A 23,246-nucleotide genomic window follows, 5' to 3' on the forward strand; every position below is an offset into this window, starting at 1 on the left:
CCTATTTATTAATACATTGTATTTCTGATTTTGAGAATTAATGTTCAAATAGTTTTTTTATTAAATAATGAATAACTCATAGAGAAATAATTTCAAAATCAAAGTTGTAGAAATCCATTACAATTTTTCTGCAGAAAGTTTTATTTAAAATCGGAAGGGGGCTTTTAAATATGTTTGATGTGATGTATAATGGAACCTTCAAAATTAAAATGCACAAGTGTTAATAAGTTCTTAAAACAGTCCTGATAGTGATTTTACAATACTGTCACTGAACAAAATGAAGTAATAGTAAGAGTTAAGACTCTCTGTAATAAACATCATTTTTTAATAACACAGTTTTAAAAATTTGAGAAACAGTATACCACTACCAAACACTTCTATCTGAACCGAATTCAGTTATTTGTATACTGTTTTGAAAATTCATTCTAATCATTTTATATGTATTCCCTTATAATTTCTAACTTTCTCTATTTCCTGTAGATTAATAATAGAACAAGCTTTCTTTCCTAAGGTTTCATGAATTGATTACTTCTAAAATTAATTAAATGTATAAAGTTACATTTATATCTTTTTTATTCTCAAGAATGAGGGAAATAAATAAGAAAAAAATTGTTAACAAAATTCCATTTTTTAGGACTTTAAAAACACTTAGAGGGTACTCTATATTAGACTCTTACTCTCAAGTGATAATATATGTTATATAAAAAATATAAAACGTGAATATGTAAATATATGGACATTGATCTAAAGTTTAAAATATATTTTAAAAAAAAACTATGGGAATATCTTTTAGAATAAGTTAATTAGAAATGTTTTAAAACAACACAGTCTTCCAATGAGAAATAATGTAATAAAAAAATTTTAAAAATCTGACAATGTGTTAATGTACTTTATATATCTAAAATATGTTGTGTATAGATTATTTCCAATGCCTCTTTTGATTCAGAAATTCTAAAATTCCTTGAACATTGGTAATCTTCATTAGTTATGCAGAGTTCTGAATTCTATAGTTTTGAAAATGATACCTTTTTATATGGCCTTTTTATTAATCTATTTATTAACTCTTTAAAAAGTACTGTAGTATGATGACAATGTCTTTTGTTTACACCAGGGTTTAGCTGGACCAGAAGGTAATCCAGGTCCTAAAGGTGCACGAGTAAGTAGGCATTTCCATCATTTTGTTAAGCATGCTTGCCTAAAAGTAGAATGAAATATATAAAACACTTAGCATTTTTACACTCTCTTAGTAGCTTTGAATTTAATTCAAATGTACCCTGAATACACTTGCTTACTACAGTAGTTGCTTTCACTTCTATGATGACAGAAAGCAGTCTCATTGTGGTAGGTTTTGCATCATTATTTTATATTTATTTCCATAGCATAATGTCTGGCATGTTAGAATGTGCTCTATAAACATTTGTAGTATTATTTATATATGAATGGATACAGACCTAAGGAAGTCATCATGTAAAAAATATGAAGAGGTAAAGAAATTCATAGTAGTTCAAGGCTGAGATCATTTTATTATACAAAAGCTGTCAGGAGTAAAGAAATATCTGCAAAGAAAGAAATAACCTTATTGTATCCAGAACATCCCATTTTACTCCCAAACCATTAAAGGAAATGTTAGCCATTTTTATTCACTAAGGAAGCAAAATAAACATTTCTATATTATATTGTATATGTATTTTTGCATCACTATAAATACCTGAGGCTGGGTAATTTATAAAGAAAAGAAGTTTAATTGGCTCATAGTTGTGCAGGCCATGCAGATATGGTTCCAGCATTTGCATCTTGTGAGGGCCTTAGGAAACTTATAGTCACAGTGGAAGGTGAAGGGAGAGCAGACAATGTCACAAGGCGAGAGTGGGAGTAAGAGAGAGAAAAATGGAAGGTCCCAGACGCTTTCAAACAACCAGATCTCATGTCAGTTGAGAACTCACTTGTCACCAAGGGGATGATGCTAAACCATCCACGAGGGATCCACCCCACAATCCAGTCACTTCCCACCAGGCCACACCTCCAACATTAGGAATCATAGTTTAACATGAGATTTGGAGGAGACAAACATCCAAACCATATCATATATGTAGTGTATAAAATAAAAAATCTGTTTTTAAAATTCTTTATTTTTAATAGCCAAATATTTTCCAAAGTCTACATTTGTGCCTTATATTATCTAAAATGCTTTTTTTTTTTTTTTTTTTTTGGTGAGAGAGAGTCTTGCTCTGTCGCCCAGGCTGGAGTGCAATGGCGCAGTCTAGGCTTACTGCAACCTCCGCCTCCCGGGTTCAAGCGATTCTCCTGCCTCAGCCTTCCAAGTAGCTGGAACTACAGGCATGTGCCACCACACTAGGCTAATTTTTGTATTTTTAGTAAAGACGGGGTTTTACCATATTGGCCAGGCTGGTCTCAAACCCCTGACCTCATGATCTACCTGCCTCAACCTCTCAAAGTGCTGGGATTACAGGAGTGAGCCACCAGGCCTGGCCTAACATGCCTTTTAAAAAGAAGTAAAGCATAAGGTATTTAAACAATACGTGCAATAATGATGTCTTACATTTTAAAAAATTATTAAACATTTCCAAATACTTTCATATGTATTTTATTCTTTTATGTTGCCATCAGCCCTGTGATGTAGGAGAACAGGCCTATTATCCCCATTTTACTGATGAGAAAAATAGTAAGCTAAGGAACTTACTTGATCTGGCAAAGTTATAGCTGGTTAGAACTAGAACCAATGTCTTTTCACCTTTAGCTCTGACCTCTTTTCATTAGCTCATGCTGTCTTTGTTCTTGCATTAAGTAACCACATAATGAGGAAAAGTCATGTACTTTTTATTAGAAATTGCACTGAAAACACATGTTGACTTGGATTTGGGACGCCAGAAGAGATTAGTGGCCAAGAACATGGGCTGTGGAGTTAGATAGGTTTTTTTTTTTTTTTTTTTTGAGACAGAGTCTCACTCTATCGCCCAGGCTGGAGTACAGTGGCGTGATCTCGGCTCACTGCAACCTCCACCTCCCAGGTTCAAGTGATTCTCCTGCCTCAACCTCCTGAGTAGCTGGGACTACAGGCGCCCGCCACCACACCCAGCTAATTTTTGTATTTTTAGTAGAGACGGGGTTTCATATTGGCCAGGCTGGTCTCGAACTCCTGACCTTGTGATCTGCCTGCCTTGGCCTCTCAAAGTGCTGGGATTACAGGTGTGAGCCACCGTGCCCAGCCTCTTAATACTTCTTTTACTAGCTTTGTGGCTTTTGATGTTATTCAGTCTCTCTGTGCTTCATTTTTCTTATCTCATTATTTATTAAATGGTCATGATGAAACTTACTTTTCAGGTAGTTGTGAAAAGTTAAACAAGATTAGCATTCTTAAGGTATAGGGCATAGTGTATGCATGTATTTACTATATGGATTCTATAATTATTATTTGAGTTTGAGAGTTTCTTCTGTTCAATAACTAGTAACTCCAAGGAATATATGCAAAATATATTTGGCACTGTACAACTTACTCTTACTGCATTTTGTCATCTTGCTTCAGTGATCCATATAACTGTTCTTCTGTGTACCATTTTTGCATTGTATTATACATCCTTTTGTTTTTTCCTTTTCCCATTTGTATTGAAAATTGTTTTCTAGGCTGTAACCCTCTTAAGTTGTACTTTTAGTTAGGTTTTCACACTTTCGTTAGGTTTCACACTTGGGAGTGTGATTGGAATAAGGAGGGAATTTCACATTCATAAAGGGTCTCAAATGTAGATTTAAAAATTATTTGAAATTTAGGGGTATATGCGCAGGTTTGTTACATGGGTATATCGTGTAATGCTGAGGTTTGGGCTTTTAGTGATCCTGTTGTCAAAGCAGTGAACATAGTACCCAATAGGTAGTTTTTCAACCCTTGCCTTTTTCTGGCCCTCCCTCCTTAGGGAATCTATAGTGTTTATTTTCCCATCTTTGTGTCCATGTATACCCAATGTTCAGCTCCCATTTATAAGTGAGAACATGTAGTATTTTGTTTTCTGTTTCTGTGTTAATTTGCTTAGGATAATGGCCTCCATCTGCATCCATGTTGCTGCAAAGGACAGGGTTTTGTTCATTTTTATGGCACTGTAGTATTCCATGGTCTATATGTACCACATTTTCTTCATGCAGTCCACTGTTGATGAGCACTCGGGTTGATTCCATGTCTTTTCTATGGTGAATAGTACTGCAATAAACATATGAGTGCAGATGTGTTTTTGGTAGAATTATTTATTTTTCTTTGGGTATACACCCAGTAATGAGATTGCTGGGTCAAATGGTAATTCTATTTTTAGTTCTTTGAGAAATTTCCAAACTTCTTTCCACAGGGGCTGAACTAATTTGCATTACCACCAGCAGTGTATAAGCGTTCCCTTTTTTCTGAAACCTCATCAACATCTGTTATTTTCTGACTTTTTAATAATAGCTATTCTGACTGGCGTGAGATGGTATCCCCTTGTGGTTTTGATTTGTATCTCTCCGATTAGTTGTGTTGAGTATTTTTTCATGTTTTGGGGCCACTTGTATGTCTTCTTTTGAGAAGTGTCTATTCATGTCCTTTGTCCACTTTTTAATAAAGTTATTTGTTTTTTTCTTGTTGATTTGTTTAAGTTCCTTGTAGATTCTGGATATTAGTCCTTTGTCAGATGCATAGTTTGAAGATATTTTCTCCTGTTCTGTAAGTTGTCTATTTACTCTGTTGATGTTTCTTTTACTCTGCAGAATACCTTTAGTTTAATTAGGTTGCAATTGCCAAATTTTTTGTTGCATTTGTTGCTTTTGAGGATTTAGTCACAAATTCTTTGCCCAGGCCAGAGTCCAGAAGGGTATTTCCTAGGTTTTCTTCTAGGATTATAGTTTGAGGTCTTACATACTAAGTCTTTAATCCATCTTGAGTTAATTTTTATATATTAACTCAATCAGAGGTAGGAGTCCAATTTCATTCTTCTGCATATGGTTGGCAAGTTTTCCAGCACCATTTATTGAACAGAGTATTCTTTCCCGATTATTTATTTTTGCCGACTTTGTCAAAGATCAGTGGGTTGTAGGGTGCAGCTTTATCAAGTGTAGATTTTTAGCATTAACTTCAAATCTAGTTAAAAAGGCAAAAATCGTAGAAACACACTCATAGGATACATGTTTTTCACTTAATTTGTGTCCTGTTACTGGTAAATTCTTAATGTTATGCATTGTACATGAATATTTTCATGAATCATGATAAATTAGCTTTTCATTGGCAGTTATTTGTTGGTATTTTTTGGTGTTAGCAGAAATATTTTGTCAAATGTAAACATTTAAAACATCATAATTTTTAAACCCTTCTTTGGCATTTCCTTATGTAATAATGTGCTAGCTGCCCCCAAAAGTAAAAGTATATAGAACCTCTCCCGACCCTCTGGTGGTCCTGCTGGTGACACAAAATTGCTTCTAACTGAATCTACAACCTTCAAACCAAAAAGCAAAAACATGTGTTATTATTTTTAATGTTCTTTGTTTCATTACACAGTAAACTCTAGTTTAATGGTGGTATTTTGAGAATGACCTCAACTCTGTGTGGTTTCTTTGGTACTGTTGACATCTTATTTCGGTTAGAATCAGTGTAATGATGATCAAGAAACCTCTATGAAACACCTAAGCAATTACTTATAATATTATTCTATTTAAAATATCTAATTGTAAAATGTTCCTTTACACTCTGTACAGGCTATGTTGGAGTTCTGACTTCAGTTCTTGAGTTATCAATTGATTATTTAGTTCACTGATAAGTATATACCAGTTAGAGTATCTTTTCTTTTTATTTATAACCAAAACTCCTGTTGTATATATTAAAACAAAAGTTAGCTGACTACACTTGAAGTCATCAACAGATGATTGTGAAAATGTACACAGCTTGTCGTCATAATCCTAAATGCTCTAAGTATCAGAAATACTTTTGTATGGTTCACTTTTAAAGAAACATTTCCCATTCTCCAGCTGCTTGGCTTTCAAGTAAGAAAATCATAGATGTTTCACTTTATTAAAGTTATGTATAAAGGAACAAATTCTCTCTCTCCCTCTTTCCTTTTAATTTTTGCTTGTTCATACAATCTGTGGAACATAAGGCAATTTTAGGCATCTTTGACAAGGAAAAACACCTAAAAAAGTTTTCAAGATGGATGGTGGCAAGTTTTTTAATGGCAATACTTAACTAAACTCTAAGGAACTAAAACCTGCCAAAAGTTTTATTCTAGGCAACTTAGATATGATTCTTGAGACATTTATCTCTTTCTTTTTAAAATAAAGAAGATAAAATATACATAACATAAAATTTTCCATTTATAAACCCTCTTAAAGTATGTAGTCAGTGGCCTTAAGTACATCCAACTGTTGTACAACCATTGCCACTATCCATCTTAAAAACTTTTTTCATCTTCCCAAACTGAAACTCTGTACCCAATAAACAATTCCCCATTCTCCACTCCCAGTCCCTGGCAACTACCATTCTACTTTCTGTCTCTATGAATTTGACTACTATAAGTACATCATGTAAGTGGAATCATACACTATCTGTCCTTTTGTGACTGGCTCACTGCACTTAGCATAATTGTCTTTAAGGTCCATCCATGTTGTGGCAGTTATCAGAATCCTTCATTTTTAAGGCTGAATAATATTCCATTTCATGTATATACAACATTTTGTTTATTCATTCATCTGTTAATGAACATTTGGGTTGCTTCCACCTTTTGATAATTGTGAATAATGCTGGAATGGGTATAGAAATAACAATTACTTTTTTAATGCTTGAATTCTTCAGTATTTGTTATTATGAAAGTATTTACTCTGAAAAATCACCCATTCTGTGATTCAAAATAAGAAACCTTTATTTAGAACTTAGTAAAAATGACCTACTGTATCTCTACTTCAATTTCTTTTAAACTTTGGCTTTTCTCTGCATCCATAAAACTACTCTTCTCTCACACCCCTATTTCACCCTCTGTCTGATCGGTGATAATTTTTCCTAATATTTTCTCCTCAAAGCTTCAGTCTGTCTTTAAAACTTCAGACATATCTGTCCTTCAGACTTTTTTTCTCTATGAGCTTTTTCTATGAACCCCACATCTCCCAACTCCCTGCCATGATAATTACATTCGAATATCTCATTATAACCACAAATTCAAAATAACTAACAAAACTCATCCTCTTTATATTAAACTCAGCTTTTCTATTTTCCATATTTCTATCAGTGGTTAACATTTGTCTATCAGTCCGACTGTAAACTTTAGAGTCATCTTTCTCTTGATTCTTATAGACAAAGACATATGTGACCCACTGTAATCCAAGTGAATTTATAAAGTGAAAATATGATTATATGAAAATTGTGTCTAAGTTTTTTTAATGACTCACAGTGTAAATTGCAGACTTTCCATCATAACAAAAAAGACTCTTCATGACATGACCCCCTGCCACCCTTTCCAAACTCACCTCTTGCCCACCAATCACACAGACTATTTGCAATTCTTTGCAAATGCTGTGTCATTTCATTCTGATTGATTGACTGATGGCACATTGTTAGCCCTGCCTTTTCTTTTCTTCAGGACTTAGCTCAAATGTTGCTTCCTCAGTAAAGCAAAGCACCATTAATCTTCTCTCTAGGCAAAGTTGGTCATTCTGCTTCCAAAGTTCCCATTGTCTATTTGTCATATCACCTATTATATAATCCTGTAACAATTATCAAATGATATTACAGTTATTTATTTGTATGACCCTCTTTCCTAATAAACTATGTACTTTTTGAGGGGATTGACTTTCATATGCATCTTTATAAACCCCAAAATCTTTACAGACACAAAATGGCTACTAAAATAATGTTTGTTGAACCAATGATCTGGACCCATAAACCTTCAAATTTAGACCACTTAAAGAGCCTTCTAATAGGTTGGCCTATATTCAGTGTTTCCTGTCATGGCTGTATGCTGTATCCTATCAACAGATTAATCTTTTAGAAATACAGCATAACATCAGTGCACTACCATACTCCCTAAAATCAGTAGCTTCCATTTGTCTAATATATACAGTCTAAAATTTTTATTCTGAAATTTAAGACTCTCCTTAATCTAGCCTCTAAACTACCATATACTTTATCTGTAAAATTGATGAAACAGATTTCCCACAAGTGAGATATAGCTAAGTTATGTTAGAATAAAGTGCCTTGCATTGTTATTTATATGTATCCCTTGTTTCTGAGATCAGATTGGAATCTTTATTAAGGCAGGATGGGTCTTACACATAAAGCTAATATATAAAACCATCTTACACACAAAGTATGTTATGTATAAAATGTGATCAATTACTATTTACAAACACTCCCCAATTGTTACCATTAACAAAGACTTCCTATTATGTCTCTATTTACCAAGATTTTACCTACTCTCTAGACCTATCTCAAGTGGCAGTCTCCTTTGAAGCCTTCTTTGATTGCCTTTGCCTCCTGCCACATTGAAATGTATCTCTTCCTCAACTGTACTTCTTATATTCTTTTGATACCTCCATTCTGTCTAAAATTTTAGCTAATTATATACATATATTTTCTGCCCACTATAAAATTTAGTGAAGGAAATTATTTGGGCTTATTTTTATTAGCCACCATTTCTTAAATTATATTTTGTATATTTTTTAATGGGAAGATTGATCTGTAACTTCTGGAAGAAAAGCAATTAGGTGAGGGGAAGTTATTCACACTTGTAAGTCTTGTAATTTTGTACTACTACAAATAAAATTTTAAGTACTTCAGAATCACTTATGGGGAGAATATTCAAATGAACTAATATACAGATTATTTTCTTGTTTTAAGGGTTTTATTGGCTCTCCTGGAGAAGCGGGACAACTGGGACCTGAAGGAGAAAGGGTAAGTCCATTCCCTTCAAATAGTATTTCTAAAGTGATATACTTGTGATAATGTACGATGGGGGTCATAAAATCAGATGTCAGGGAAGTAATCTTACTGAGTTAGCAAGCCAGGTTTAAGAAAAATCACCTGCCAGAAATGTAATTTGACTTTTGAAAATCTTACTGAATTTTGTTAAAGGAAAGTAATATAGCATGTTAGAAATATAATTGTATTTTAAGTTCAAATTTTTGAGAATACACCAAAATATTAAAATACCTAATTATGAAATTTTTATTTTGTAATTCATTATCTTTGAGTATAAATTCTTGACAGGTCTTGATTTTGAGAGCAATATGCAGTAAAGAATTTAGCCTTAGAAGATATATTTTTGTTTAATTTAATAGTGGGAGATAGCGGTTAATAAATATGGGTACTTATAAGTAAAGATAGAACCTTTGCAAAATGGTTTGTTATACTAAAAAGATTAATGAAGTTAATAATAGGAGTTATGGCATTGCAGCTTCATCATGTCTAGTTTTCAGTGCTATATGCAATCTATATGCAGTAATTTATCTTTGTATTCCTTCATTTACATTGCCAGTATTAATTGAAAACAGTAGAATTGAACAATATTAGTTTATTGTCATAGAATTTGAAATTAGGGAGTCATATTCAGAATTCAGCCTTCACCCCTATCATTATAATAATGCAGTTCAGGCCAAAATATTCATTTCTGGCAAGTGATTTTTGCAAATGAAAATGAACCAGATTCGTTGCTAAATGGATTTTTCAAATAAATAGTTTTTAGTGAGTGAGTTAAACTGTATTTTCTTGTAATTACTTGTGAATGCCCCAGCAGAGAAGAAATAATCAAAGAGTTTAAATATGCTGTAATGACAATCAAAATGTTTAGCTATCTTTGGTGAGATGAGGTAAAGATTTTCCCCTGGTGAGCATAGGAAGTCATTTTGTTCAATAGCAAAAAATATCTTAAGCATAATTCCACAACTAAGCCACCTAACCTTCATGTACTACAGCAAACTAACAGAGGATGTATCTCATTGATCGTGCAAAGAATTGATCTGCTACTTCTTGACCCAGTGATTCCAGTTTACGTTGTTAATTACTCTGCTGTTCATGATAACAGTCCTTTTCTGATCCTTTGACATAAGCTTATTCTATCTCGTAAATTATTTAATAAACCAAAATTATATGTCCTTGTAAAATGTTGTCATCTTGGATTTAATGATCTTAAGCCCACTGTTGACACTGGCCATCAATAGCCACATTGCTGTAATCACACTCACTAATTTTTACCAGGCTATATGAAAATATAAAGACCTGGCTGGGCACGGTGGCTCGCGCCTGTAACCCCAGCACTTTGGGAGGCCGAGGCCGGTGGATCACGATGTCAGGAGATCAAGACCATCCGGGCTAACACAGTGAAACCCCATCTCTACTAAAAATACAAAAAATTAGCCAGGCCTGGTGGCGGGTGCCTGTAGTCCCAACTACTCGGGAGGCTGAGGCAGGAGAATGGAGTGAACCCGGGAGGCGGAGCTTGCAGTGAGCCGAGATTGCACCACTGCACTCCAGCCTGGGCAACAGAGCAAGACTCCGTATCAAAAAAAAAAAAAAAAAATCAAGACATGTCTCAACATATAAATACACAAGACCAGTTTGTGATATTGGGCCCATCATGGGTACCATGTCCTAATATTATTTGGCTATGTCAAAATTTTCATTAAAACTATGAATGATGTAGCTAAAAGGGTGTTATGTTATAAAACGTTTAAGTACAAAAAAGCAGAAGAAAATAAGATACAGTAATGCTAAGTATTCCTGAAAACAAATGGAAAGAAAAAGTCATTTCTAGGAGTCAGTATTGTACATTACATGCATATTGTGCATATACACATACACACACATATGAAACATGTACACATATATACATGTATATATATGAAAAATGCTTATATTATTCTGTCTGCATTATTTGGCTTCTTGATGAGATTTAGGGAGGCTACTGAAAATTTAGGAAATAATTATTCTATTTTTTTAAAAAGGTTGGTTGTATTATGTAAATATACATAAAGTCTTAATGAAATGAGTCCTCTTGCTCACCTGTGAACTCTTTTTTGATAATCAGATACATAAGTATTTTTTAAACACTGTTGACTTGAAAGTGAATGGATTGCTTCAGCCAATGATGTCTTCTAACTTACCCGTATGTACTATTAATCTCAAGCTACATGGTTGTGACAGACTGCTTAGTCTACAAGTCTCAAAGTGATAATATCAAGTAAGATGCTTTAATCTGCATATAACAAAAAACCACAATTCAAACTGGTTTAAACATAAGGATATTTTTAATGATGATGATGAAAATAGCAAATGATTTACTGAATGGTTTTATATATGTACATATATATTTAAAAATTTAGTAAATGGTTTTATATACATGAATTCACTTCTTTATATATGTATATATACATGAAGTTTTTAATAAACTTATATATAGTGTATATATATACATGAATTAACTTCTTTATCTATAAAACCATTTATTGAATGATAGATATTGATATTCTTCTCATCATAGATGAAGAAAATGAGGCACACACAGAGGAAGTATCTTGTCTTAGACTATATACAGGAAGTGAGAGCAGAGCCAGGATTTGGGCAAGGTTTTGTCTGGCTACAAAGCCTGGGTACTTAAGTACTGTACCCTACTGCTTCTTACATGACCAGAAATCCATAGGTTAGGTGGGCTGTAGATTCATTTCTCTGCTTTACCTTTTCTAATGTTGTCTTTACCCTAAGGCTTATTTCCCATATGATTGCAAGATTGCCAGTGCACAGGTTAAATGTGTCTTTGTTTATATCCAGATAGAGAGGGGAAGAGAGAGAGGAGGGCATTTCCCTTAGATATGGAAAATAAGACCTTCGTGTTCATCTGGTTTTGCCAACTTTGGTAATATGCCTATCTCTGGACAAATAACTATCACCAGGGAAATGTCAGGATCCCATTTGGAAGTATAGATGGGATGGATTCCTGAATAAAAGCAGAATTTCGTTTTGAAGAAAGGAAGGGGCTGCCTGAGTTAAATTAATATATTGAGGCTTTTCTGAATATCACATCAGTTTATAGAACAATTTGTTCTTGTCTTTTTCATACTTTATTATTTTATATTGGGAGAAAAAGATCTATAGTACCTAATTCATTCATTCAACAAATATTTCCTTTTTCTTTTCTGTATTCTAGGGCATTCCTGGGATCCGTGGAAAGAAGGGTTTTAAGGGGAGACAGGTATCTTAATTTGTGTTTTTTTGAGGTTTGTTTTACAGCAGTATAACCTGGTTATGTGTTCTTACCTATTAAAATATGAAGATACTTTTTGCTTTTTGAGGTTTATAATCCTTCCATTTTAATTTTTGCCTCTTGAATAGTGTATCAAATAATACCTGAGGATATAAAGGAAAATTTAGATTAAAAAATAACTCAACTTTGAACACTTCTAACCCTTTCACTATACCAGTGGGAAAACCCTTATCTCTATGATAAGGAGCTAAAATGTCACAGAAAATACATGAACAACTTAAAACACAAATGGTAGTACTCAACCTATTCTACATGACCAGATGTTGTAGAGGTTCAACCTCATGTTCTAGAGGTTTTTAAAATGTGTGCTTCAGCCGTTAATTCAGAGATTAGTTTAGAACAGCTTCTCGTATTTTCAGGTTAAAAAAATCCAGGGAAGTGAATTTTACTAGGTAATATAATAATTTCAGAGATGGGAGGAAATTGTGACATCATCCAGTATCCCACTGCTAAACAAATGAGAAAAATGTGGTCCAGAGAGGCATCCTGAGGTTCTTCTTGTTAAGCTAGTATAGTCTGTGAAGATAAAAAGTGACTTTCATAACAACTTTTCTAAAGTTTTGTGTACCTGAATAAAATCTTAATGATAATACTAAAGGACTGCAGCTCTCACCAGAATATTCAAATCATTTTGAAACATTCATCCTTCAAGCTTTGCAATATTCCTTGAAGGTAAAATAGAGTAAGTGTTAATGTCACCATAATATAGGTGAGGAAAATAAAGCTTAGAGATGTTAAAAGACTTGCTCAGATCAGATAGTTAAAAGTGGTAAAATCAGTAATTGAGCAAAGCTCCACTGAATCTAAATCCAGAATCCTTTTCCTTACTGCCTAGATATTGCTGCTCTGTCTTCTACTTACACTGCTTAGAAGAGGCATGAATTGTTTTTTCATGACGTCTGGCCAAAATGAGATACAGTTATTTTAAAGTTTAAAGATTTTAATGTATTAAGATAAACTTACCAAGCTGTCAAGAAATACAAAATAAGCCAAACATTTTGTTTCCCTGTGTTTACATTGAACGTAGAAGCTAATCTTACAATGGTTATAACAGTAGAAACTGCCATCACCATTGCTATTATCATCATTTTTAAGTTCTCAAGCACTGTGATAAATATTTTGTATGCCATCTCATTTAACTATACTCTATTACACTTGAATACATTGGTGTGTTAATTTTTTTTTGTTTTTTGGGGGTTTTTTTTTTTTGTTTTTTGGGGGTTTTTTTTTTTTTTTTATGTTTTAGCTCTCATACATCCCAACAGAAAATACCTTTCTGTTTATTGCGTATCCAATTTCTAATCTAAAATTCTAACAATTGACAATAGGTGGTTTGTTTTCTTTAGTCTTATTCACTCCATTCTGTATCTTCAAATTTTCACCCTTCTTCTATCAATGTATGCTATTAATAAAAGAACCCCGAAAATCATTTGCCATAATATATAAATTACTTCCAATGCTTAAAATGCTACCTTACCCTTTAGTAAGTATGTACAGTCTGAAGGCTGGGTGCGGTGGCTCACACCTGTAATCCCAGCACTTTGGGAGGCCGAGGCGGGCGGATCAGTTGAAGTCAGGTGTTCAAGACCAGCCTGGCCAACATGGCAAAACCCCATCTCTACTAAAAATACAAAAATTAGCTGGCTGTGGTCGTGGGTGCCTGTAATCCCAGCTACTCAGGAGGCTGAGGCAGGAGAATCACTTGAACCCAGGAGAATAAGGTTGCAGTGAGCTGAGATCATGCCACTGCACTCCAGTGTAGGCAACAGAGTAAGACTCCATCTCAAAAAATAAAAATAAATTAAAAATAAAATAGAGTCTTAAGACAAAATAATCTGCATTGGCGGAATTTTAGACATTGATGAGCGAATTGAGTATTTTCTCAAAACCCTTCTTATGTATCACTTAGATAACCACCAATTATTTCATTTGATAATATTGCTGATCTCATGTAGACATCAACTTGATTTTGGCTTTGGCAATGTATAGGTAATTTCTATTCCTACTGTAATGAATTATAAAATTATCCAGAGACCTTTATAGAGAACTTCTGGTTTTGTAATCCATAGGGAATTATGAAATTATCCAACATGAGTCTATTGAATTTAAAAAGGGAGTTTAAGAAAACAGTGGAAAAATAGTGAATGAAATGATTATGGGGCTCTTGTTTGATTGCACTGTTCTTATTACAAAATTTGCAAAGTTTTATTGCTTTTCAAATATATGCATTTGTAATAGATTTAGATCTTTAGAAAAACTATATTTGAAAAACATAATATTCATTTTTTCTGACTAATGTTTATTTTAGAGACTGTCTAGTACTGTAATATATTACGTATGCTATATGTACTTTTTATCATTTTTACTGCAAAATGATTTGTCTATATTTATAAGGAAAATGTGAATACTTAGAATAAAATACAGTTATAGCCACTTGTCAACTTATGGCAAGGCTGACCTCAGAGACTGTCCCATAATATATTATCCTATGTATAAATGGCCCCCTTATTCTTTCTGTTTATTATAAATAAAATCATCTTCAAAAGATATTATGCACCACAGGATTCTTGTATTTCAATTTAGATGGTTAAAATTCCATGAGGATCATGGCCATTTATTACTGTTTTAATAACAGTAAAAGGAAAAGATCTTTTGATAATCTTTCCATTCTCTTTGATGTAGAAAAAAGTAGGTGTGTAGAAGATGAATATGGTCATGTTCTCCTGGTAATTTATTAAATTATGTGTACTATTAATTGTGAAATACAGAACAGAACTAAAAGATTCCAGGCTACTATGAAGTAGATGGATGACACCTATACATTTGAGAGAATGTGATAGAAACCTGGAAATGCTGAAATCTGAACGTGCCAGTATCTGAGGAACTTTTGGCTTTGCATAAGTCAAAAACTGTTTTAATTTTCTGCTGGTTTGAGAGCTATTTAGAAGTTTGGGCTGGGCATGGTGGCTCATGCCTGTAATCCCAGCGCTTTGGGAGGCCGAGGCGGGCAGATCATGAGATCAAGAGATCGAGACCATCTTGGCCAACATGGTGAAACCCCATCTCTACTAAAAATACAAAAATTAGCTGGGCGTGGTGGCGTGTGCCTGTAGTCCCAGCTACTCAGGAGTCTGAGGCAGGAGAATCGCTTGAATCCAGGAGGCAGAGGTTGCAGTGAGCCGAGATCGTGCCACTGCACTCCAGCCTGGCAACAGAGCGAGACTCCATCTCAAAAAAATAAAAAAAAAAGAAGTTGGGATTGATGTTTCATTGTAGTAGTGCTGTGTAGATACGATATTATTTCATTTGCTATCATTATTAGAATCATATTAGAAGATGTACTTTATCACAACTATTACCCTTAATTTTTTAAATTATTATTTCTGTTTTTTTCTAATTTTTTATTTTTTAATTTTTGTGGGTGATAGAAGGTGTATATAATTATGAGGTACATGATATGTTTTTATTTCTGGGTTTTAAATGAGCTGGTTTCCTTACATTTTAGGTAGAGCGATATAGTCAGTCTTATGATTCAGTTTTAAATAGTTACAATATATAATTTATAGAACAATAGTAGCTATTTTTAAAGAAATCTACAAAGTTTTATTAACATTTTATACTTAGATTTTTTAAGATTTTGAATTTAAGCCCAGAAATTAGTAAATTACTTCACTTTCTGTTTTATGTATTATATTGAAACAGTCTCACAGTCAATACAGTGAAAGCAATAGCCATGAAAAACTTCAAAATGAGTTCAGGTCTTTCTACCTATTGATCAGGATAAGTTTCTTTGGACTACTGAATTGGATTGTCAGCTGTGTACTAAAGCTTCATGTTTCATGTGAATAGTTTGCAAAAATAGTACTTATATTATATATACATATAGCACAGAAATGGACTAAAAGCCTTGTCTAAAATTGTCCAATGAGTTAGTAACATTACTAATTTTACATTTGGGAAGATGTTGCTATAAATCACGTGCTCGTACTGCTAGCCAAATGATCACTTATTTCCCTGAGTAAACACAAAGCATGAAATTAAGTTGCCGTGAATGAGCTTAGTGGTGTCTGTGTTTTTCTTTTAATGAACTTACAGACTTACAAATAAGAGCTATCTTCTCTTAGACAGTATAAATATTTTATGAATGCAATTGAAATGGACACATTTTAGAATAGTATATTATTTTGGTTTTTCAAGAGGTAATTATTTTTAAAAAAGAGAAAATTATTTATTATTTAGCCTCATAATGGTATATTCAAATTTAACATTTGTGTTAAAATTTATTCCCACTTAAATCTTATTTCCCAGAAAATTCTTTTTCCCAAAATAAAATGTTATGTTTATTAGATTTAATTGATATTTGTAACACACTTCTTTCTTCAATCAGGACCATTGGTTTGAAGTAGGAGAACTGTTTTTGTTAGGAATTTGATATATTTTAGAACCAAAGATTATTTTAAAATAGTTATATTAACAAATTCACTTGTTCCTTGGTCTTATGTTGTTGGCATTCAAAATGTTTTTTTCTTCCTTGTATTTTAAGCCATTTTTGATTTCAGAATTTTAGCATAAGTACTTACTAATCACAATTATTTTTAAAGACCTCCTGTAATCACAGTTAATATTAGTCAATGTATGTGTATACTCATGCTTTTGGATAGTGAGGTGTAGTTCTGACCTCTTCCTCTCCTTCCCTCCTGCACTCCCTACATGTCACAATTCGATCAAAACCCTTATTGTTAATTAATATTAGAGGATACCCTAGGTCATTCTGTGCCTTCAATAAAACTAACCGTTGAAGATAGAGAAGCCCAAGAGGCTATTATTGATTCATCTTTTTGCTCTCTATCTGTGGGTATTTGAATTCAACTCAAGTTCATTCTCTGGAGATTTCAGGAAAAGACAAGATAGTAGACAATGTTTATTGGTCAGGAGCCTTTAAACACCGTAGAACTACTACTGTTTTTACATGCTTTAATGTCTTTGAGAATCTTCTTAGAACATATCTGATGTGAGCCAGATTCTTTAAAAGCCTAAGTACACTGATTCATAACAGAAAAGAAGAATCCTGTTTTAAAAAAAAATAGGGGAGGCAGGGAGAGGGGATTTGTTATGTATTTGATAACTATAGATTTCTTATACCTCACTCCAAGTAGCTTCCTTTTTAGTGCAGTTTCCAAAGTTTATTTTGTAGTGCTACAATCAGGAAATTCTATAGTTTCTTTTAAAAAAAAGCATTTACAGAGCTCTCAGCTTGATTTAATCAGTAGTCTCTGTCTTGTACCAAGTTAGCCATGCAAATTTATATGGCTCCACAGACCTAAAAAATTTATGCTAGAACTGACTTGCCAGGATTGAAAGTAAACATGAAATTGGAGATGGGAGTTACTTTCAACAACACCTAGAAAACTGCTATCAGAATGCTGATGTTTTTCAAGGAATTTTTCAGACCCTTAGAAGTGGATTATAAATAATCAAATCACATTACATTTAAAGTTTGACAAAGAGTAAAACTATACTTAGTTTTCTTCCTCTGAAGATAAAAATATCACAGCCTAGAATGGTGGGCAAAATAACACCCTTAAGGCACCCAGACTTCAGAGATGTTTACTTTTCTAACTATAGAAAGGAGTGCCTGTTCCTCTTTTCTCATATGTTTTTCTGTTAGAAGAGTGTATTTGAAGTAAACTGTATTTTGGCTTCTAAATCTAGAGTTAGAATTTCAGAATATAAAATCCTGGTGTTGGACATCTGTTATTAGTTTTTATCTTTAGCCCAAGACAGTCTTAAATACATATTGCATAGTAGCGTCTCAGATACATACATTTTGTGGAGAATTTAGAGACAGTGTTTTTTGTTTTGTTTTTGTTTTAGGAAAAGAATGCAGTTAATTCTATCATAAAGTACAACTCTAGCTAGAACATTATGAAAAGCTGTTATTAATTCTTAAGGGATTCTACCTCCTTCAGGAAAAATGTATTTTCTGGATTCTGTAATTCTACTTTACTGGGCATAGTCTGTAGTAGCTATATTTGGCTAACTATAGTATGACAGGATGTATGGAAGATTTCAGGACTTTGAATTAACCCCACCACAGGGTTGGCATGGATACTAAGAAGAGGGACACCCAGTGAACTACATGTTATAATTTGGAGGAAGTCCAGGCAGAACATAATGGATTTCATAGAGATGTGACACCAATGGGTGGGAATATGGCAATATCTTCAGGGTGGATAACATAAGGGACAACCCAAAGAGCCTTGTAGGTTATCAAAATCAGAAGTGTGAGTGCATATGTGGCAGTTAGGCCTAGGTTGGGCTCAGGGATTATATTCTCTAGGAGGGCAAATGGCAAGAATAAGATGGGACCCTTATTATTGAGGGATAGAACATGATGTTGTATACCACATCTGGTTTTTGGACACAAGAAAAAGGACACAACCTGGTATTCAGTCTTTAAGAACAAGGCCGGAACTTGAATCTGGGAACTGAGGCCCAGGTTAGCATTAAGCCTGCCTTGATGCCAAATCTCCATGAATTGGGCCAAATTCTGCTGAAGTTTAGAATTAGTCTCAATTATGAGGATAGGGTTGACCCTGAGTGTGGATCAAATTGTCCTCGCTGTGAGAAAAAGAAGGGTGAAGAGATTAGATCATCACAGAATACTTCACACTCCAGCCTCTCCTGCAGTGATCTTGTTGTATATTTGAGGGATTTTAAAATAACAATTTCCTGGTAATATGTATTCATATGCAGAATGTATAAAAATAACTTCTAGGTTAAATTTTAGTGTTTCTAATTCTAGGCAAGTTAGTCTGATCCTGTATTTTCAATGCTTAGTTTTGGAACAAATGATTTCTGTTTTGATTATTAATGCCTGTTTAGTATATAAACTTCTATGATAATTTTTATTCATTTCTACTTCAAATTACATATGTTGTTTCTAAACCTTCCTCTAGAAAGAACAAAATATGTTCTCCAGAAGGATTTTTGCATTGCTTTGGTTTTTTAAAATTCTGTAAATATAGTCATTGTGACCATTTTATGGTTATCTTGGTCCTCTTATTTTCCTAGTTATTTTATATGCATTTAAAAAAATTATTTGTGGAGCTAGGAAAATCATGCTTTTACTGGACATGCTAAGCAAGAAGCTTTCCACTGTTTAAACATATTTAAATAGACTACCAAATGTAGTATCTATGAGTGCTCTAAAATATTAATATCATGTACATGTATTCAGGCCTGTCAAGTCTAATAAACTTCGTTTGGTCTTAGTGTTTAGTAACTACCATGTTTTATAACAGTACCATTGTTAGACCCAGGCAACAGAGAAACTGCTCTGGGCTCTGAGCTTTAGAGGGCCCTACATATCATACATTTAAAATACTTGAGTATTTTAAAAATACTTCAGTGCCTCTGTCATTCAGGATCCAGCACTTAGCACTGGCATCACATGCCCTGTAATCCTAGACAGTCACTCTTGTTACTATATATTAGCTATCTATTGCTATGAAACAAATTAAGTTGGTGGTTTAAAACAACAATAAATATATATTATTTTTATAGTTTCTGTGGGTCAGAAATTTGATAGTGGCATAGTTGGGTGGTTCTAATTCATGAGGTTATGGTTAAGATTTTGGTTAGGGCTACTGTCATCCGAAGGCTTAACTGGGGGTTGGAGGATTTGCTTTTAAGGAGGCTCACTTGCTGGCCAAGTTGGTGCTAGTTGTTGGTGGGAGGTCTCACTTCCTCCCCATGGAGACCTCTCCACAGTGCCTCTGAGTGTATTCAGAACATAGCTTTGGCTTCCCCCAGAGTGAGTGGTGTAAAGATACTACAGCAAGGTGATAGCTGAAGTATCTTTATGACCTAGCTTCAGAAATTACACATTGTCACTTCTATGTTCTTTTGGTCACATAGGCCCACATACTTCAGGGTGGGTCTGGACTACATAAGAGCATGAATACCGGGAATCAAAGATCACTGAGGTCCATCATTGAGGCTGGGTACCACAGTTTAATAATGTTTAGGCTTCAGAGAAATTCTCCACATCTCTTGCCTGTATCTTCCTGTCTGAATGCCATGAAGGTTTGTAAGTGGTACCATTGCTGACATTGGAGACAGAAATTGCGTAAGATTGTGGTAAGTGTTCGAGCAGGCAGTAGAAGCATTTCGATAAAAGGAAAGAGAAATTAATTATCTAATTTTTCTCTCAGCATGAATGCATTAGAATCTTACATGATAAAAATACTGTTTTCTGGTAATTTAAAACTTCTATTATCTTTTCTTTCTGTCATGATTTATTCTTCCTGAGGTAATAGAATTAGTGTGATATTTGCAAACAGTTGCAATTGGAGACTGACAAGCATTTTCCATTATTAAACAATGCATATTATTATTAAATTTGTCTTTACATAAGTATAGACACAAAATTCATGAAGCATGATAAGATTTTTTTACATCGGCGACAAGTGGACATGAAATGCTAGAATGATAAAGTTTAAAATACAGATATTTAATAAGATTAAGTAAAATTTTTTAAAAAGTAAATGCAAAAGTTTTAATACTTTCTGTTATTAATTATAATTTGTAATAGAAAGTAGACAGCAGTAGAAAATCTTCAGAGATGATCTACTTAAGTTTTTTAAAACTAGAAACAACAGTAGACTTATATTGAGCATTGCCTATGGTAAAATTTGGAAATATGATGTTATATATTCTCTAAAGAAGATTTAATTACCAATTTAATTGGTTTTCTGTTTCTATTGATACATAACAAATACCACAAACTTAGCAGCTTAAACAATATTCATTTATTATCTTGCAGTTTTCATGGGTCAGGAATCTAAGTGTTACTTAACTTAGTCTTCTGCTCTGGTCATAAGTTTGCAATCAAAGTGTCAGACAGGCTGCATTATCATCTGGAAGCTTGAATGGGGAAAAGTTCATTTCCAGACTCATGCAGGTTGTAGGAAGAATTTATTACCTTGAGGTTGTAGAATGGAGGGCTCTGGCTTTTTGCCGGCTCTTGGCTATGAGCCACCCTCAGGTCCTATAGACTGTCCAGAGTTTGCAGAGTCACCCACATCTTGCCACATGGACTTCTCCAACACAGCTGCTTACTTCATCAAACTCATGAGAGAAGTCTCTAGCTCCAGGCTGCTAAGACAGTCTTATATAGTGTAACATAATCATGGCAGTGATATCTCATCACCTTTGCTATATGCTATTTGTTAGATGAAGCAAGTCATAGGTGCTAGCCACACTCAAGGGGAGGATGTCATAGAAAAATGTGAACACCAGGAAATGGGAATCTTTGGAGATCCTTTAAAGTGTCCACCACACTGATCACTGGAAATAAATGAGAAAATATGAAATTATTTACAACTTGAAGAGATGAGTTGAAATTCCTGAAACATCATATTCTTTATCACATAAAATATTTTAACTGATCAAAATGTGAAAAAGAGAACTATATACAACACAGAAGCAACCATGAGACCCTGGCATGCTCATTAGAAGATGAAAGTTACGTTCGTGAAACTGGCAAATTGAACAAGAAGAGCAAAAACTCTTGAGCTTTCCTATCTCTGTTGCATGATAATCCTGGAAAATGGCCATTATGTCCTTTGGCAGCATGAGAGTATTTTTAGGAAAACACAATTTGATTTAAATTAATGATTATAATTTTCTACTAGGCAAATATAACAAAATATTTCATTCTTCAACATTCTTTCAACTGGAGAAAGAAATTATAGAGACTGTCTTTTATATTATAAAAGGAAAAATACATATTTTGTCACTACTATTCTATATTTCACAACCAATCTTGAAGACCATTTTTTGGCAATGAAGCTATGTGGCTGCAAACATTTAGGTTCACGATTAAAAGAATATAGAACCTCACCTGTATTAAGATATTAATGCAGTTATTAGCATTGAAAAACAATAAACAGTAAACAAGCAAAGAAATATTCAACAATATAAAATATTGGTATGATATTCTTTAAAAGAAAATATTATGTATCTAATAAGGAGCCAAATAATGCCTTTGTGGTATTAACTGTGCAATATTTCATAAAACAAGAAGTGTCTAGATTTCATAGAAATTATTTCAAAAATTGATAATACATGATCAACATATAAGAAGGATTAAAAGAATAAATTATCTCTATCAAGAATAGAGAATTAAAATGAAATGTTTAATGAGTAATAAAGTGAGAAGAGAAACAATACACAAGGGCTTGGTACAGTGGCTTATGCCTGTAATCCCAACACTATGGGAGGCTGAGGCAGGAGGTATCGCTTGAAGCTGGGAGTTTGAGAAGAGCCTGGGCAACAATGTGAGACCCCATCTCTACAATGATAATAATAATAATAAAGAAAAATACATTAAAAATTTAAAGTAGATATTAGCTCAACTAAATTATTTCAAGGACAAAGTCAAGGTGAACAACTAACACACGTTTGTGAACTACCAGAAGAATAAGAAATTGAAATTAATGAATATTGCATTGTTTTTATGTTGGTTGTAGAAAGTAAGTATTTTGTGATAAGGGAAGAACTGATCACAGTTCTTTCCCCTCTTCTCTCTCCCATCTTCCCTCTCCTAGGTGGGGAGAAATTACTAATTTTGAGGGAAGGTGAGCCAGAGAGCAGTTTCTCCCACTGGATGCAAGGGACTGGGAAGGACTGAGAGAACAGCACATCCTATAGGCAATCCTGAGTGAATTCCCAAAGATGTTTTCAGCAATCCCGCTCCTTGTTCAGGTTGTTTTTTAAGAACAACTTTATTGAGATATAATTCACATATCATAAAATTCACCTTTAAAGTATATAATTTGGCAGTTTTTAGTATATTCGCAATTGTGCAGCCATCACAGTATCTGATTTTATAACATTTTCATCACCCCCAAAAGAAATCCTGAACTCATTAGGAATCACTTTCCATTCCTCCCCCACATCACCAGCCGT

The 23,246-nt window shown here is 33.7% G+C and overlaps 1 protein-coding gene across 1 annotated transcript in view; it reads left to right on the plus strand.

Moving 5' to 3' along the window:
- The window catches only part of COL24A1 (collagen type XXIV alpha 1 chain), a 404,873-nt gene that overhangs the window by 97,364 nt on the left and 284,263 nt on the right, over nt 1-23,246 (plus strand). Inside the window, exons 11-13 of the mRNA XM_058439743.1 lie at nt 1,112-1,156; nt 8,855-8,908; nt 12,156-12,200. Of these exons, the coding sequence (XP_058295726.1) occupies nt 1,112-1,156; nt 8,855-8,908; nt 12,156-12,200 (144 nt within the window). The remainder of the gene's footprint in view (nt 1-1,111; nt 1,157-8,854; nt 8,909-12,155; nt 12,201-23,246) is intronic.

This window comes from Hylobates moloch, unplaced genomic scaffold (assembly GCF_009828535.3).
Source record: "Hylobates moloch isolate HMO894 unplaced genomic scaffold, HMol_V3 SCAFFOLD_5, whole genome shotgun sequence".
Lineage (NCBI taxonomy): Eukaryota > Metazoa > Chordata > Mammalia > Primates > Hylobatidae > Hylobates > Hylobates moloch.